This window comes from Taeniopygia guttata, chromosome 26, assembly GCF_048771995.1.
Source record: "Taeniopygia guttata chromosome 26, bTaeGut7.mat, whole genome shotgun sequence".
In the NCBI taxonomy this organism is placed as follows: domain Eukaryota; kingdom Metazoa; phylum Chordata; class Aves; order Passeriformes; family Estrildidae; genus Taeniopygia; species Taeniopygia guttata.
The window spans coordinates 2,483,983-2,501,381 of record NC_133051.1 but is presented as its reverse complement, the minus strand read 5'-3'; the positions used below and the strand labels follow the sequence as shown (position 1 = coordinate 2,501,381).

Sequence of the window (17,399 nt, the reverse complement as noted above, 5' to 3'; positions counted from 1 at the left end):
ACCTGGAATGGCCACCAAGGGTTAGATGGGTCACCAAGGGTCCTGGATGGGTCACCAGGGGTTGGATGGGTCACCAAGGGACCTGGAATGGTCACCAAGGGTTGGATGGGTCACCAAGGGACCTGGAATGGCCACCAAGGGACCTGGAATGGTCACCAAGGGACCTGGAATGATCACCAAGGGCTGGATGGGTCACCAAGCGACCTGCAATGGTCACCAAGGGTTGGATGGGTCACCAAGGGCTGGATCGATCACCAAGGGCTGGATGGGTCACCAAGGGACCTGGAATGGCCACCAAGGGCTGGATGCAGGGACGGGATGTGGCTGAGCCAGCCCCAGGGTGAGGTGGACAGACAGCTCCCAAATCCTGGGGTGGAGGGGACAGAAAACCCCAAACCCCGGGGAGGAGACAGACAACCCAAACCCCTGGCAAGGACAGACAGCCCCTAGCTCCAGGAGGGGACAGACAGCCCCCCGCCCTGGGGACATTCCGTGACCCTTTTCAGCACGTTTCACGCTTGGCTGTGCAGGAGAGGCCCCACGGGGTTGCCGGGGCTGCCCGGATTTCCCAGCCTGGGGGGTGCAGAGGGGTCGGGAGGGAATGGGGGACTCAGGAGGTGATGGGGGACTCGGGAGGTGATGGGGGACTCGGGAGGTGATGAGGGGGTCCTGGTGCTCGTGGGGATGGGTGGAACCGGCCACTGGCCCAACGAGCTCAGTGGCCAGGGAGAACCAGCCGCAGGGGCCCTGGAACTGCTGCTCCCCCTTCTGCTCCCACATCCAGGTCTAAATCCCGGTCTAAATCTGCTTTTCCAACACCCTGGCGGGCCAAAGGCCGCAGGATCCGTGTGACAGCGCAGGGACACCCTCCCCTAATCCTCGCAGCTCCACATCCAAACCCTCCAGGGCCCATTCCCACAGAATTCCCTCCCGTGGGACACCCACGGCAGAGCAGGGGGAGGGTCCCAGCCCCCTCCAGCCTCTCCCAAACCCCAAATCCCAAATCTCAAATCCACCACCCAGCCCAGAGTTTTTCACTCCGTCCTGAGGATGCTGCTCCCAAATTCCTGCTGTTTTCCCCCAAATCCCCCCTTTCCCAGTGCGCTGAGCCCCCTGCACCCCCCAACCCCTCCAAACCCTCCCATGCCCCAGCTGCCCCAGCCTGGGGGGGCTCTGGGGGAGCCAAATGAAACCGGGACAGACGTACCCCTGTCCTTCCTCCTCCTCCTCCTCCTCCTCCTCCTCCTCCTCCTCCTCCTCCCGTGGGCTGCAGGGGCTGGGGAAGGGCTGCCGGGCTTTTAAGGCACGGAGAGGAGGAGGAGGAGGGGGATGAGGAGGAGGAGGAGGGGGACGAGGAGGAGGAGGAGGAGGAGGAGGTGGGGGGGGTGTCCCAGTGAGCAGCTCAGGGTTTGGGGGGGCTGCAGAGGACCCCCCCCCGGCAGCCGATGGATGGGGACATTGAGCTCAGCCAGCCCAGGTCCCCTCCCGGGGGGTGCAGCACCCCAAAACCTTCACACACTGAGAGGTTTTGGGGTTTGGGGGGAAGGAGAGCCGGTGTGGGTGCAGGGGGGGCTCAGCACCCCAAACCTTCACACATTGAGAGGTTTTGGGGTTTGGGGGGAGGGGGAGCCGGTGTGGGTGCAGGGGGGGCTCAGCACCCCAAAACCTTCACACACTGAGAGGTTTTGGGGTTTGGGGGGAGAGGGAGCCGGTGTGGGTTCGGGGAGGGGGGCTCAGCACCCCAAAACTTCACTCTCTGGCATGGTTTTGGGATTTTTGGGGACAAGGAGCCAGTGTGAGTTCAGGGGGGGGCTCAGCACTCATTGGGGCAGGGTGGGAACCCCCTACCCCCACGCCCCCTCTGTGTCCCTGGGGACAGAGGGACCACGACCCTCCTGGGGGAGGTCCCCGCGGGGCTGGCACACCCCAGGAGGGGCAGGGCGAGCACGGCAGCCCCTCCTGGGCATCCTCGTGCCCACCCACGGCCGCGAAAATGTTCCTGTCGCCAGCCGCGCATCGCCCCCCACGCACCCACCCACCCTCCCGGAGCACCCATCTGCTCGGAGGGGGCGGCCGGGGACACCCCCGCAGCCCCCCAGCCCCCCGTGGGCACCCGCAGCCCCCAGCCCCAGCCGTGTGCCCCCCTCGCTCAGCACGCAGCGCCGCTAATCTTCATTAAGGCGCTCATTAAGCGGCTGGGTGGGCACCGTGACGGAGCCGATGTGGCAGCTGGGGGGGCACAGCGCGGCCGGGGGGCGCTGCTGGAAGGAGACAGGCGGGGCTGGGCCGGGGTCCCCTGGGCAGGGGGTCCCCGGGGGTGCAGGGTCCCAAAAGGTGAAGGGGTCCCCAAGGATGAAAGGTCCCAAAGGGCAATGGGGTCCCCAGGGTGAAGGGTCCCAAACATTGAAGGGGTCCCCAAAAGATGAAGGGTCCCAAAGGACAATGGGGTCCCCTGGGCAATGGGGCCCCCGGGGGTGCAGAGTCCCAAAAGGTGAAGGGGTCCCCAAGGATTAAGGGTCCCAAAAAACAGTGGGGTCCCCAGGGTGAAGGGTCCCAAACATTGAAGGGGTCCCCAAGGTTTAAGGGTCCCAAAGGGCAATGGGGTCCCCAGGGTGAAGGGTCCCAAACATCGAAGGGGTCCCCAAGGATTAAGGGTCCCAAAGAACAGTGGGGTCCCTGGGGGTGAAGGGTCCCAAAGGACAGTGGGGTCCCCGGGGGTGCAGGGTCCCAAAAGGTGAAGGAGTCCCCATGGATTAAGGGTCCCAAAGAACAGTGGGACCCCCGGGGGTGAAGGGTCCCAAAAGATAAAGGGTCCCAAAGGACACTGGGGTCCCCTGGGCAGTGGGGTCCTCGGGGGTGCAGGGTCCCAAAAGGTGAAGGGTCCTCAAGGATGAAGGGTCCCAAAGAACAGTGGGGTCCCCAGGGTGAAGGGTCCCAAACATTGAAGGGGTCCCCAAGGAAGAAAGGTCCCAAAGGGCAATGGGGTCCCTGGGGGTGAAGGGTCCCAAAGGACAGTGGGGTCCCCCCCGCAGTGGGGTCCCCCAGGGGTCCCCCGAGGGTGAAAGGTTCCCAGAGCAATGGGGTCTTTGGGGGTGAAGGGTCCCAGAGAGTGAAAGGCTTCCAGGGGTGAAGGGTCCCTGAAAAGTGAAGGGTCCCCCAAAGGTGAAGGGTCCCCCGAGGGTGAAGGGTCTCCCAAAGGTGAAAGGTCCCCAGGGCAGTGGGGTCCCAGAGGGATGAAGGGTCCCCCAAGGATGACGGGTCCCCAGGGCAGTGAAGGGTTCCCGGGGTGAAGGGTCCCCAGGGCAATGGGGTCTTTGGGGTCTTTGCTTTTCTGTCCTGGCCCCGGGAATGATGTCCTGTCCTTGTCCCCACCAGCAGCAGCCTCCCCTTGTGCCCCCTCAGCATTCCCCACACCGATGGTGTCACCTGGAATGTCCCTGTGCCCCTGGCACCATCCCAAATGTCCCTGAGTGCCCAGCATGCCCCATCCCTCCAGCCAAAAACACCAAGCCCACCAAACCCCGAAAACTTTGGGAGAGTCATCCCCAGGAAAGGAAATTTTGCTGCTGGAGGAAGGCGAGGATGGGTCAGGGAGAGGCTCGGGGTCCCTTGTGAATGATTTTATTTCCACTGCTGCAGGGAGTGGGAGTGAAAATCCCATAAAGTTGCCGGGTCGGGAGGTACAGGCGGCTTTAGGAACATCTGTACATTCTACCAGTCTATATACACATCAGATATAAATATATATAAATCCAGGGGGGTCCGTCCGGGTTTAGGGCTGAAACCTGTCCCAGCCAACTGCAGGGAGAGCTGGAAAGGGGATTTGATCATCAGGGACAACCTCTCATTAATTAACATTAGGTTTTAATTAATTAAAACTTATTAATGTAAATGTAAATTTTAAATTATTAATTAAATAATGAATGAATTAAAAATTAGGTTTTAATTGATGGAGAAAGGGGAGCATCCCTGTGCCGGCCGCAGGGGTTTGGACACGGTGCCCGTCCGTGGCAGTTCTGCTGGCTGGACACAAAGGAGCTTTCTTTGGTTTATTTAAAGCTCGTTGCCGTTGGATTTTGTATTTTTTTTTCTTTTTTTTTCCTCTCTAATGCTCGGCCTTTAAATCCAAATCCTGAGACTCGGGAAGAAAAGAAGAGAATAATCCCCCCTAAACCCGGACACCCTATAAATGCAGGTACAGCTACGGGAGGGGGAAGCGATACATGTGAGGATGGGGAAGAGCAGGGATAAAAATAGCCCTTCCAAAGGATGATTCTTCCCTTTTCTTCTCCCTTCCTTTTATTTCTAATTAAAAAAAAAAAAAAAAAAGGCAGAACCCAGCCTTGTGTGATTGGCTCCAGAGAGAAACTGAGCCTCAGATCTCAGAGGAAAGGGTACAGGATTTTGGGATGGGGCTGTGGCCCCATGGATGTGGCCCTTGATCCCAGATTTTAGAGGGAAAGGTGCAGGAATTTGGGATGGGGCTGTGATCCCACGGATGTGGATGCAGGAATTTGGGATGTGGCCATAGCCCCATGGATGTTGCCCTGAATCCCAGGTTTTAGAGGGAAATCTGCAGGATTTTGGGATGGGGCTGTGGCCCAATGGATGTGGCCCTTGATTCCAGATTTTAGAGGGAAAGGTGCAGGAATTTGGGATGGGGCAGTGACCCCATGGATCGGTGCTGGGCTGGGGGATTTGAAGCCGGGCAGGGTCTGCTCTTGCCCAGGGGGTGTGGGAAGTTGTGACCCCCCCCAGGGGCAGGACACCCTCCCTGCTCCATCCCGGCAGATCCACAGCTCCAGGAGGGATCTGGATCCTCCTCCCGAAGAGAAATGTGGAGCCAAAGCTCTCCAGAAGGGTGACAGGAGTGTCCCCACCCTCTGGCATGGCCTGATTGTCCATCCTCCCTCTTCTTCCACCGCTCTCAATCCACCCCATCCCATCCCCGCCCCAAAATCCAGCGGGAACGGCTCCCTGCGGGCTGGGCCGGGGGGACAAGGACAGGGAGCTGCGGCCGGGGGTGGCAGCGGGGACACAGAGCTGTCCCCAAGGAGCCACCAGCGTCCCTGCAGGGCAGGAAAAGGAGCGAGGAGGAGGAGGATGGAGGCGGGGAGTGAGCAGGGGGAGAGGGTCCCACGGAGGGCGCCGGGGGTGAAACGCCCGAGCGAACCGGGGCTGGGAGAGGGTGGCAGGGCTAAAAGACCACGGACTGCAGCAGGCGGAAACACAGCATCAGGTCCAGAGGGATGGGCGGCTTCAGCAGGTTCCCGTCCAGCCGCAGGTAGCGGAGCCGCGGGACGCTGTCCAGGTCGGAGGGCGAGAAATCCTGGATGGACACCAGCGAGGTGGGGCAGATCTGCGTGCCGTTGATTTCTGCGGGCGCGGGAGGAACGGCGGGATGCGGGTCAGGGAAAGGGGATGGGGAACAGCGGGATGTGGGTCAGGGAAAGGGGAATGAGGAACGGCGGGATGCGGGTCAGGGAAAGGGGATGGGGAACAGCGGGATGTGGGTCAGGGAAAAGGGAATGGGGAGGGGAGGAAGAACAAGGATGCAGGTTAGGGAAAAGGGAATGAGGGCAACAGGAAGAGCGGGATGTGGGTTAGGGAAAGGGGAATGGGAAGAGGAGGAAAAGCGGGATGTGGGTTAGGGAAAAGGGAATGTGGAAAGGAGGAAGAGCAGGATGAGGGTTAGGAAAAGGGGAATGTAGGCAGGAGGAAGAGCGGGATGTGGGTCATGGAAAAAGGGAATGGGGAGGGGAGGAACAGTGGGATGTGGGTCAGGGAAATGGGAATTTGGAGAGGAGGAAGAGCGGGATGCGGGTCAAGGAAAAGGGAATGAGGGCAAGAGGAAGAGCAGGATGTGGGTTAGGGAAAAGGGAATGGAGAGGGGAGGAAGAGCAGGATGAGGGTTAGGGAAAAGGGAATGTAGAGAGGAGGAAGAGCGGAATTCAGGTTAGGGAAAGGGGAATGTGGAGACGAGGAACAGCGGGATGCGGGTTAGGGAAAAGGGAACATGGACAGGGATTTTTTAATCCCCCCCTGTTATTGAACCCCAAATTGGGGTTGTTTTGCCACCAAAAGGGACAATCCCAGGCTGCTCAAAGAAAGAAATTCTGGCTTTTGATCAGGAGCGAAGTAGGTCACGTTCCTGCAGAGCGCAGTGAGGGATGCGGTGGCATTCCAGAGAGAAAAGGGATCATCCCGCTCCCAGAACCTGCCGAGCCGGCCCCAACCTTCCCAAAAAATCATCAAGGAATCCTGCTCCAACCCTTCCACGTGTCCCTGCCCAGCCGGGGCATGCGTTATGGAAAATAAACCCCAGGATTCTGATGTCAGCATGCAGCTCCAGGGATGGGAACCTTCTGAAAACTGGGAAAACAGGTGAGGAAAAGCTGGGTCAGGGCGTGCACTCGATTTCTCTCCATGGAAAACCCCAGCAGCGCTTGGATACTGGGGGTGTGGGAAGCCAGCAGGGGTCACCACCTGCACCCCAAGGTCCCTCCCGGCTCAGATTTGGTGGTGTTTGATTAAAATTCAGATTAAGGAGCGTTGGAGCCGGATGCGATCACAGCAGGGTCCTGGAGCTCCAACAGAGGAAACAACCAGGGAGACCAGGAATCCTGGAATGGTTTGGGTTGGAAGGGACCATAAAGATCACCCAGGGACACATTCCACTGTCCCAGATTGCACCAAGCCCCGTCCAGCCTGGTCTTGGACACTTCCAAGGATGGGGAAGCCACAACTTCTCCAGGAATTCCATCCCAGCCCCTCACCTTTCTCCCAGAGAAGAATTCCTTCCCAATATCCCACTCATCCCTGCCCTCTGGAGGTGGGAAGCCATTCCCTGTGTCCCGTTCCTCCATCCCTCATCCCAAATCTCTCTCCAGCTCTCCTGGAGCTCCTTTAGGCGCTGAAAAGCTGAATGGGAATGCAGTGGGATTCTGTCTCCTCCTCTGTGCTCGCCCTGTTTCCACACATCCCAGGCTCCTCTGCCATGGAACTGCAGCTGGATTTCCCTGGAATGGTGTGAGACAGCCCTGGCTGCTCTGCCTCCATGGCAGCCTGGTTCTCCCCGTTCCTTCCTCGCTCTGGGATCTTTCCTCACCATCCCCAGCCGTTTGTTTTGCAATATTTTGTTCCTAAAATATGCACCCAGGCTCTCCTGGTTGAATATCCCAAGTTTTGCCCAGGAAAGAGCCCTTCCAAGGGCAGGTGGCCCCAAAGAAGGCAGCTGGGAAAAGTCCTGCAGCTCCAGGGGGGTTTTCACTCTGCTCCTTCCCTTCCACCCTTGCAGCTCCTCCCTCATCCCACCACCGCTTCCCCCTCAGAAGGGATCACATCCCACCGGGTGAGAAACGACCTTTCCAAGGTTTTTCTCCCCAAAAAACCTCCCGGCATCCCCCAACCAAACCGAGTGGGACTCACTCTCGATGGAGTTGTTGTTCAGGTAGAGGTGCTCCAGCTTGGGGCTGATGAAGGGCACGTTGGTGAGCTTGTTGTGGGCCAGGTGCAGCACCAGCAGGTTGGTGAGGTTGAAGGAATTTTTGGGCAGCCCCTTATCCGAGATCTGGTTGTAGTTGAGCCGGATGAAAGCCAGGTTGGGAAACTCCTTGAAATAATCGCTGGGGATGTCCTCAATGTTGTTCCTGTCCAGGAAGAGCTGATGAATGGCACTGGGCACTCCAGGAGGCATCTTCCTCAGGATGTTGTGGGCCAGGTTGAGCTGCATCAGGTTCTTGAGCCCCTTGAAGGTGTTCTTGTTGAAGACGCCGTCGCTCAGCTTGTTGTGGTGCAGGTCCAGCAGCACCAGGTTCTCCAGCTTGTTGAAGACACCGGCGGGGATCTTGGAGATCTGATTCCTGCTGAGCCGCAGCTGCTCCAGGTTGGGCGGCAGGAAAGCGGGCACCTCCTTCAGCTGGTTCCTCTCCATGTAGAGGAAGATGAGGTTCTCCAGCTTCTCCAGCACCTTCCTGTCCACCTTGCGGATGCGGTTGTTGTCCAGGTTGACCCACTTGAGGCCGGTGGCGTTGCGGAAGGACTCCTCGGGCAGGTCGGCGATGAAGTTGTTCTGCAGGTACAGGTAGTGGATGCGCGGCGGGATCACCGGCACCGTGCGCAGGTTGCGGCTGTCGCAGTACAGCGCCGACGGGAAGTCCGGCGGGCAGTAGCACTCCCGCGGGCAGTCGGGGAAGATGGATGGAGGGCCCGGAGGGAGGGGAGGGGGCAGCTCCGTGGGTTCCACCGGCTCCTCGAAGGGCGCGGGCGGCCGCGTGGGTCTGCGGGGAGGTTTCCGCCGCTGCCCGCCGGCCGTCGGCACCAGCGCGAGCGCCACGGGGAGAAGGAACGCCAGGGCCGCCTTCATGGTCTGGGTGTTTTCCTGCAGGGACACGAGGAGAGGGGTTGGGAAGGGGTCGGTTGAGGAATTGTCACCTCCCCGCCACTGGCATGCAGGGGTTTGTCCCTCATCTCTGCCGCCTGCCTTCCTCTCCCCTTCCCGTTGGAAGTCATCTTCCAATCCAGCCCCTCCCCAGAGCAGGAGTCGATGAGGTCCTTATCACTGTTTTCCATGGAATTCCTCCCTCTTATCCATGGAATTCCTCACTGTTATCCATTGAATTCCTCCCTGTAATCCATGGAATTCCTCACTGTTATCCATGGATTTCCTCCCTGTTATCCATTGAATTCCTCCCTGTAATCCATAGAATTCCTCTCCCTGGGTCACTGCTATCCATGGATTTCCTCTACCTGGCTCACCATTATCCATGGAATTCCTCTCCCTGGCTCACTGCTATCCATGGATTTCCTCTCCCTGGCTCACCATTATCCATGGAATTCCTCTCCCTGGCTCCCTGCTATCCATGGAATTCACTTCCAGCTCTCCCATCCAGCACAGCAGAGTGGGATTCGCTGCCCATCTTCCCTTTCCAGCCCATTGCCATCTCTCCTCACGCCTGGAACCCCCAATTTCCATCATCCCCAGAGGGAAAAAAGCCTCCTCCCAACCCAGGAACCGGCCGCACCAACCCCCTGCTGCTTCCAGCAGGATCTGCATCCCACCCTGGATGAGCCACCCTCACCCAGGGCCAGCCCAAACTCCCTTTGGAGCGATCCCACGCTTTCCTGGAGCTCCAAGGAGTTGAGTTTCTCCAGGAAAAGATCCTGTTTTCGCCCCTCCTGCAGGCCCAGCCTGTTCCTCCCGGCTCCCATCTGGCTCTGGTTAACCCCGCACGCCTCCCGAGCCGGCTGCTTTCCATCAGGGCTCTGGCATCTCGCTGGGGGAAGGGAGGAGCAGGGAAGGAGCCAGCAGAGCCCAGAGCTGCCGGATCCTGAGCCCAGCAGAGCTGCAGCAGGTCCTGGTTGGGGATGGATGTGATCCTGCCTCTGCATTCCAGCTTCAGCGTCCGGAAAATGGGAAAATCCGCGAGAGGGATCTGCTGTTTGTGCAGTGCCCTTCCCACTCCGTCAGCATCCTGCTCTTTTCCCCGGCACAGCACATGGATCTGGGTCTGTGCTGTCCCAGAGCTTTCCATGGGGTCCCAGAGCTTTCCATGGGGGATTTTCCTCCACTCCAGATCTTGGATTTTAACCCCCACAAATGCCCGAGGGAGCGGCAGGAGCTGAGGTCTGAGCTTGGCCCGATGCAGAGGGGAGGGAGCAGCTGGGAGGTGATTTTCCAGCTGGGAGGTGATTTTCCAGCTGGGAGGTGATTTTCCAGCTGGGAGGTGATCTTCCATCCAGGACACAATATTCCAGCCAGGACACACTGGGATCCAGGTGTTGGATCCACTGAGGCCACCCAGCAATGTCCCATCAAGGTGGGGGACAGGGAAGTGCTGTCACCCCGTGCCCTCCACACGAGGATTTGACATCCCAGATGTTTGGGGACTCACAGAGAGGGAACAGCCACGGCTGGAGGGTGACAACATCCTGTGGAATTCTGTCAGCAGTGGCAGGAGGCTGACACCACCCTTTTTACCCACCCCACGTCCCCACGGGGACTGTCCCAGCCCTGTGACACTGCCACCACCCTTCCCCCAGAAAGCAGGACCCACTTCCAAGCAAACTGCAGCAAAGCAGCGACATTCCCAAAAAAAACAGGGCTGCAACGAGCCTGAGGCCACCACAACGTCACAATCGCTGGAAGGTTCCAAGCCAGCTCTCCTGGGATCTGGAAAAGCTGGAAGTCTGTTCTCCATCCAGTCGGATTTACTGGCATGAGTGCCAGGAGCAGAATTCCCAAATCCCACCCCCTGATCCCACCGGAGCCTCCCCTCCCCGACAGACGGACGGGGCAGCTCCGATTCCAGCTGCCCACAAGGAATCCGCGCCACTGGAACAAAGTTAAGTCATGGAACAACGGAGGAATTCAGGAAACCAACGGGCTGGCGTGGAAAGAAGGCTCAATTCATGGATCAAACCAGTCCTGACACCTCCCCAGCCGCTGAGCTCGGCCTGGCTGCAAGGCCGAGGCACCCAACAGATCCCGGGGTTTTTCCCAGCAGGAGGCAGCTGCTTCCTCAGCCATCTCAGCTACAACGGACCAAAAAATAAATCCGGTGCAACAGCTGGAAATTCCAGCCCCGAATGCCACTGGGGTTTGCTTTGCACATAGTTTCTCTTCCCTGCATCCCAGTAACCCCCAGCTTGCAGCGGCGCTGGCTGCCAGCCCCGGGAGGAGCGCCAAGGGCAGGGAGAAGCCGCCACCCCAGGGCGAGAGGGAGCCATGCAAAGGTCACAGCAAAGGGGGATTTGTCACGGCCCAAGTCCCCTCCTTGTCCCTCGGGTGCCTCCTGCAGCGGTGAGTGGAGAGGGAGCAGCTGGATCCGGGTATTTGTCCAAGATCCCGCTCCCGCAGAGGGATAAAGGGAATTTTAACTCTGGGAGAGGCAGGAAAAGCCTGGATGGCTGGAGCAGGGCCCCTTTCCAGCTCGTTGTTAGCTCCTCTCACACATTCCCGCAATTCCCATCACCCCTGGTGGGGGAAAAGCCCCTTTCCAGCCTGGGAACGGGAATGTCGGAGCAGAACAAGGAGAGCAAGATAAAAATAACCACAAGGATCGGGCAAAGCTCCTTCCTTGGCTTCCCTTGCATCCAACACCACTGTGAGAGCCTGACCCAACACGGAGCTCGTCATCCAGTGGCTCCGGAGCGCTGGGAATGGTGGAAAAAGGGGAGGGCAGCCAGGCTGTCACCCAGGCGTCGCCGGGGTCCCTTGGGGAGCACAGCCCTGACGCAACAACCCCGCGGTTCTCGCCCTTTCCCAGCGAGCAGCAGAGTCAGGACTGGGTCATTCCCACTGGGATGGCGCTGTGTCCATGCAGGGATCGGTGACACCCGCCAGGGCTCAGCCTGGACACGGCGACAACATTGGGGTTCTCCTGGAGGAAGGTCCCCACAATCCTCGGGATCGTTCCCAAAGGCTCATCCCATCCTCTGCTCCCCGGTCCCCAGAATCCTTCCCAAAGGCTGATCCCATCCTCTGCTCCTGGGTCCTCACAGTCCCCGGGATCCTTCCCAAAAGCTGATCCCGTCCTCTGCTCCCCGGTCCCCAGAATCCTTCCCAAAGGCTGATCCCATCCACTGCTCCCCGGTCCCCACAGTCCCCGGGATCCTTCCCAAAAGCTCATCTCGTCCTCCGCTCCCTCCTCCCGCGGCAGCGCCCGTGGGAAGGCGGCCCTGGCCGGGAGCACCTTCCCGCCGCTCTCCCGGTCTTAGCAATTCCTCCCTCCCTGCGTGTCCCGACCCTTCCCAGTTCCGCTCCCGGCTCGGATCCCGCTGCCACACGCAGTGGGAATGGCTGGACAGGGACAAAAGCGGCTCCTGGCTGCCAAAGCGCCGCCGGCCCGGACCCCACACACGCCCCACTCGGCCCCCCAAGCAGCCGCCTCGCCCCGCTCCGCTTCTCCCTCAGGCTGGGAAACGGCTCCGACGCCTCATTCCCTCCTCTCCAGCCTCTTCCAAGGGCATGGAAAACCTCCCGCGGCTGCGCTTTGATCTCTTCCCGGGCTGGAAGCGTTGATCCCTCATTCCCCGCGGAGCAGGGAGAGAATTCCCGCATTTTGGCTGTCCCAGGAAAGGGCGCTGCGCTGCCTGGGAGGCGGCTCTGGGATGCCCTGGGTGCCACACGAGGCAGGGCAGGGATCGAGGGATCCCAGAATCCCATGATCGCTGGATCCCAGAATCCCAGGATCCCAGGACTGGAGGATCCCATGATCCCAGAATCCCAGAATCCCATGATCCCAGGACTGGAGGATCCCATTATCCCATTATCTCAGGACTGGAGGGTCCAATGATCCCATGATCCCAGAATCCCAGGATTGAAGGATCCCATGATCCCAAAATTACAGGATCCCAGGATACAAGAGTTGGAGTATCCATGATCCCAGAATCCCAGGATCCCAGAACCCCATGATCCCATGATCCCAGAATCCCATGATCCCATGATCCCATTATCCCAGGATCCCATGATCCCAGAATCCCAGAATCCCATGATCCCATGATCCCAGAATCCTAGGGAAGTTTCCAAGCCCTCACAAGCCGTGCCAGTGGGATGCATTCCCATGTTTTGCTTTGGAGCTGCTTTTCCCTAAACCTCTCCAGCCGGCGGGCAAGGGCAGGTTTGGGATGAGTCTCTTCCCAGTAACAAAACCCTTTTTTCCCAGGATTTCGGCGAACATCATTTCCCGTTTTCTCCACCCGTGGGGACAAAGAGCCGGCTCCAAACGGGACCCCCGCGGGGAGGGAGCTGCACCTCCCCTCCCACCTGGAGCTGAGCTGTCTCCGGGCAGGAAAAGTGGGATTATATGCCCTGGGAATGCTCGGTGCGATCCAGGCAGGAAAAAAGGGCTTTACCACCTACATTTCGGGCAGAAAAGCAGCGCGTTGGAATTGGGGAACAGCAATTCCTGGAGCTGTCGGGCTGCTCGCCCCCACCCCGCTCCGGTCCCTTCCAAAACTCCCTGATCCCACTCCGGCACGGAGAGATGGGAGCAGCCCCCCAGAGCCCCCCCAGGCAGGACAAGGTACCCCGATGTCCCCGGAGGATCCCTGTGGCATTCCCGGCTCCGGAGGGGTCCCTCCTCCTCCTCCTCCTCCTCTCGGCCTCTCCCTTCCCTCGCTTGTTTTCCCTCCTGCTTCCCAAGGCAGGAATTGTGCTGGGCATGGCCGGGGCTCTGCAGCCCCCCCGGTTCCCCCGGTTCCGACCCCCGGCGCCCCCAGTTTGGCTGCAGAGCCCAACGTGCTGGGGTTTGGGGTGTGGGGACGCACAAAGGGCACTTCATGTCCCCCCAAAAAGCGCCTGGCAGTGGCCACAGCGCTGTCACACCCCCCGAGTTCCCTGTGACCCCACAGCCCCCAAATCCCCCCCTCCTCCAGCCCATGGCGAGAGAAACTCCTGGAAGCGGAGCGGAGAGAGAACAAAGACTCCAGAGCGCTGCAGGACAGAAGAACCAAGAGGAGAGGGGGGGAAAAGGAGGAAGATGAGATGTTTTTGGGGATGGAAAGGGAGGCTGGAGAGGGCAGGAGCATCGTGGCGTCCTGGCTGGGAGGCTCAGGGGGAAACACCTGCCCAGAGCTTACCTGTGTGCACCTCTCCCTCCTCCTGCCTCCTATTAATCCCCGAGACAAGTTTCTCTCTGGCTTCTCTCTCCCTCCTCCTCCTCCTCCTCCTCCTCCTCTCCGCTCCGCCACGGGCGAGCCCGGCCGGGCGCGGGGGTTTTGTGGCTGGGAGCGGTGGGAGCGCGGGGGGCGGAGGGCTGGGAGGGGAGGGCTGGGAGCACTGGGAGCACTGGGAGGGCTGGGAGCGAGGCACGGTGACAACAATCACGTCTTTCTCTGGCAGCCGAGCGCGGCGGGCTCGGCGCACACGCGGCTCTGGAGCTCGGCAACAATTCCTCCTCCTCCTCCTCCTCCTCCTCTTCTTCCTCGTCCTGCTGCCGCTGCGGAGGCAGCTCCTTGTTTCAAAACACAGCTAATTAATCACGGAATAAGCCCTGCCCTCGCCGCCGGCTCCGCTTTCCCTGCGGTTGTGCTGGGTGGGTGTCCCTTGTCGCCACCCGCAGGGACTCCCGGCTGTCCCCACATCCCGAATTCCCTCAGGGCAGACGGAACCTGGAATTTGGGGTACAGGGTTTGCTTTGCTGCCAGCTGGGGATGAGCTTGGACTGAAATCCCGGTGGCACTTGGTGAAGAGAAGGCGGGGGTGACACAGTGGTGGCACTTGGTGAAGACAGGGTGGGGGTGACACAGTGGTGGCAGCAGCTGAGTGTCCCTGCCCTGGGTTTTCCTGGCTGGAAAACAGCGGTGCACAGAGGGGACACAGCCAGGAGCACCCAGGGGGGACATTTTTGCTCCAAAAAGGGACATTTTTGCCCACGAGGGGCTCAGAGGAACCCGGGACCTGTTGCGTGTTCAGAGCTCTGAGGGATCCCGGGGGGCACAGGAGCCCCCCAGCCCTGGGAATTGCTGCCTCACATCCATCCCTATCCCGGAATTCCTGGGATGTGGGATCCAGGGGGGCACAGCAGCCCCTCAATCCCGTGAATTCCCCTCCCACATCCATCCCTGTCCCGGAATTCCTGAGATTTGGGATCCCGGGGGCACAGCAGCCCCTCAATCCTGTGAATTCCCCTCCCACATCCATCCCTATCCCGGAATTCCTGGGATTTGGGATCCAGGGGGGCACAGGAGCCCCGGGAATTGCCGTCTCACATCCATCCTGATCCCGGAATTCCTGGGATTTGGGATCCAGGGGGACACAGCAGCCCCTCAATCCCGTGAATTCCCCTCCCACATCCATCCCTATCCCGGAATTCCTGGGATTTGGTATCCAGGGGGGCACAGCAGCCCCGGAAATTGCCTCTCACATCCATCCCTATCCCGGAATTCCTGGGATTTGGGGTCCGGGGGTCTCCTCCCTCCCTCCCCACCATCCCCCTCTCTCCATCCACAGCAGGACCGTGAAACCCGAACCGCTCCGGCTCCTCGAAATCCCAACCCCGGCCGTGCCAGGGGCTGGCAGCCTCCCAGGGGGGGCTGCTCCTGCACTTCCACACCGGGCTGGCAGCCGAAACCGGAGCTTTTCCCAAAATTCCCCCTCTCTGCACCGCCCCTTTTTCTGCCTCAAATTGTATTTATTGCAACACTTTGAATTTCACCCCAAAACCGGGGGATGGCTCCTTGCTGAGGGCCTGGAGCAGGATGATCCCAAACCTGAAATCCAGCAGGTCGATGGAGTCCGGGAGGCAGGAAAAGGCATCGAGAGGAGCCACGGAGGAATTCCAGACTGTTTAAACAAAAAATCGGGATGGAGACTGGAGTTTGCCAGCTGGAAAAGCACCAGGATCAATAGGGAATGGAGATGCTGTTTGGAAGGAGACGCTGCTGGAATTTGATGCTAATTCCTTTCAAAACCAGTCCAAAAAAACCCAAATCCGTGGGGACATGTTCCATGGTTTGTTTTTTTTTGTTTGTTTGTTTTGTTTTGGTTTGGTTCGGTTTTTTTTTGTTGTTTTTTTTTGGTTTTGTTTGGTTTTTTGGGGTTTTTTTTGTTTTGGGGTTTTTTGGGGGGGGCTGTTTTTGGGGGTTTTTTTTTGGTGGGTTTTTTTGGGGGGGTTTTGTTTGTTTGGGTTTTTTTGGGTTTTTTTCCCTGCTGATTTCCAGCTTCTCAGCCGGGCATGGAAAGGGAGAAATTGAGGCACCAAAGGGGCAGTTCCTGGCACTAAAGGAAAAGTGTCACATCCCAAACCTTCTCCATGCTCTGCCCGACCTCTGGAGCCGCTCCCACCCCAGGAAAACTCCAAATTCGGGAGGCAGAGCCCCCTCCCAGCAGCTCTGGTGCTGACAGCGAGTTGAATTTTGCTTGTTGAATTTTCTCCCTGCAGGAATTCTTTCCCCGCCGCAGCCAAGTTTCGGATCCACCTTCAAAGGCGCCCTTTGACATTTTTCAAACCTCGGACGTGGCTCCGGGCACCGTTTTTTCCGTGTCTGGAGCAAAATCCAGCCCTGATTTTGCAGGGAAAGGAGAGCTGTGTGTCCCCAGCCTTGGGGACATCGCAGTTCTGGTGGCCCTGATGTGGATTTTCAGCCATCCTGGTGGTTAATCCCCTTTTCCTGGTTTGTCCCACAGGGATTTGGGTCTGGCAGAGGTGGGAGAGGGAATGTCTGGGGTGTGGGAATGTCGGGGGGACCAAGGACAGCACAAGGGACAGAGGTGGGAATGGGGAGACATGGAGGGATTTGGGTCCTGGTGGGTCCCAGTGTGTCCCACCAGGAACGGGGAGGTTGGAGCACTGGTCAGTCCGGCCATGTTCTGGTCACTCTGGCCATGTTCTGGCCGTTCCATGGTCACTCTGGCCATTCCATGGTCATTCAGGATATTCCGTGGTCACTGTGACCATTCCCTGGTCACTCTGGCCATGTTCTGGTCACTCTGGTCATGTTCTGGCCATTCTGTGGTCATTCTGGATATTCCGTGGTCACTCTGGACATTCTCTGGTCATTTCAGCCATTCTCTGGTCACTTAAGCCATTCCATGGTCACTCTGGACATGTTCTGGTCACTTTAGCCAGTCCATGGTCACTCTGGACATTCCCTGGTCACTGTGACCATTCCCTGGTCACTCTGGTCATGTTCTGGTCACCCTGGCCATTCCATGATCATTCTGGCCATGTTCTGGTCACTTTAGTCATTCCCTGGTCACTCTGGCCATTCCATGGTCACTCTGGCCATTCCATGGTCATTTCAGCCATTCCCTGGTCACTCTGGCCATGTTCTGGTCATTTCAGCCATTCCCTTGTGACTCTGTCCATTCCCTGGTCACTGTGACCATTCCCTGGTCATTTTGGCCATGTTCTGGTCACTCTGGCCATTCTTTGGTCATTTCAGCCATTCTCTGGTCACTCTGGCCATGTTCTGGTCACTCCATGGTCACTCCGGCCATTCCATGGTCACTCCGGCCATTCCAAACTTAGAGTCGAAGGGGAGGGTGGGAACAGGGAATTCCCATCGTAACCCATGACTCCACCATCCCAACTGGAAAACAGGGAGAGCCTTCATCCTCTCCATCTCCATCCTCTCCATCTCCATCCCCTCCATCCATCTCCATCCATCCCAAACCCCTCATGGACCACGGTGCCAGTGGCTCCTGTCAGGTGTGGCAGCCCCTTCCCCAGGAACTGATTTTCATGGATTTCTTGCATGGATAAACTACTGGGAAATCCACACGACACCAGGAATTGCCAATTCCAGTCCTGGGGTCACCAGGAATTTCCAATCCCAGTCCTGGGGTCACCGTAGCACCCCCAGAGTTGTGGATCCCAGTCCTGGAAGTGTCAGGAGCTCTCAATCCCAGCCCCAGGAGATTGAGGAAAGGGAATTTTCCAGAGCAAAGGGCTGTG

General features: G+C 58.9%; 1 protein-coding gene across 1 annotated transcript; it reads right to left on the bottom strand.

Annotated features, from left to right (window-relative positions):
- Positions 1-3,605: 3,605 nt before the first annotated feature.
- Positions 3,606-13,849, bottom strand: PRELP (proline and arginine rich end leucine rich repeat protein). The gene is made up of 3 exons (XM_030292109.4): positions 13,582-13,849; positions 7,429-8,380; positions 3,606-5,376 (listed from the first exon to the last, which is right to left on the bottom strand). The coding sequence occupies exons 2-3, from the start codon at positions 8,363-8,365 to the stop codon at positions 5,198-5,200; spliced, it is 1,116 nt and encodes a 371-aa protein (XP_030147969.4). The 5' UTR covers positions 8,366-8,380; positions 13,582-13,849; the 3' UTR covers positions 3,606-5,197.
- Positions 13,850-17,399: the final 3,550 nt, after the last annotated feature.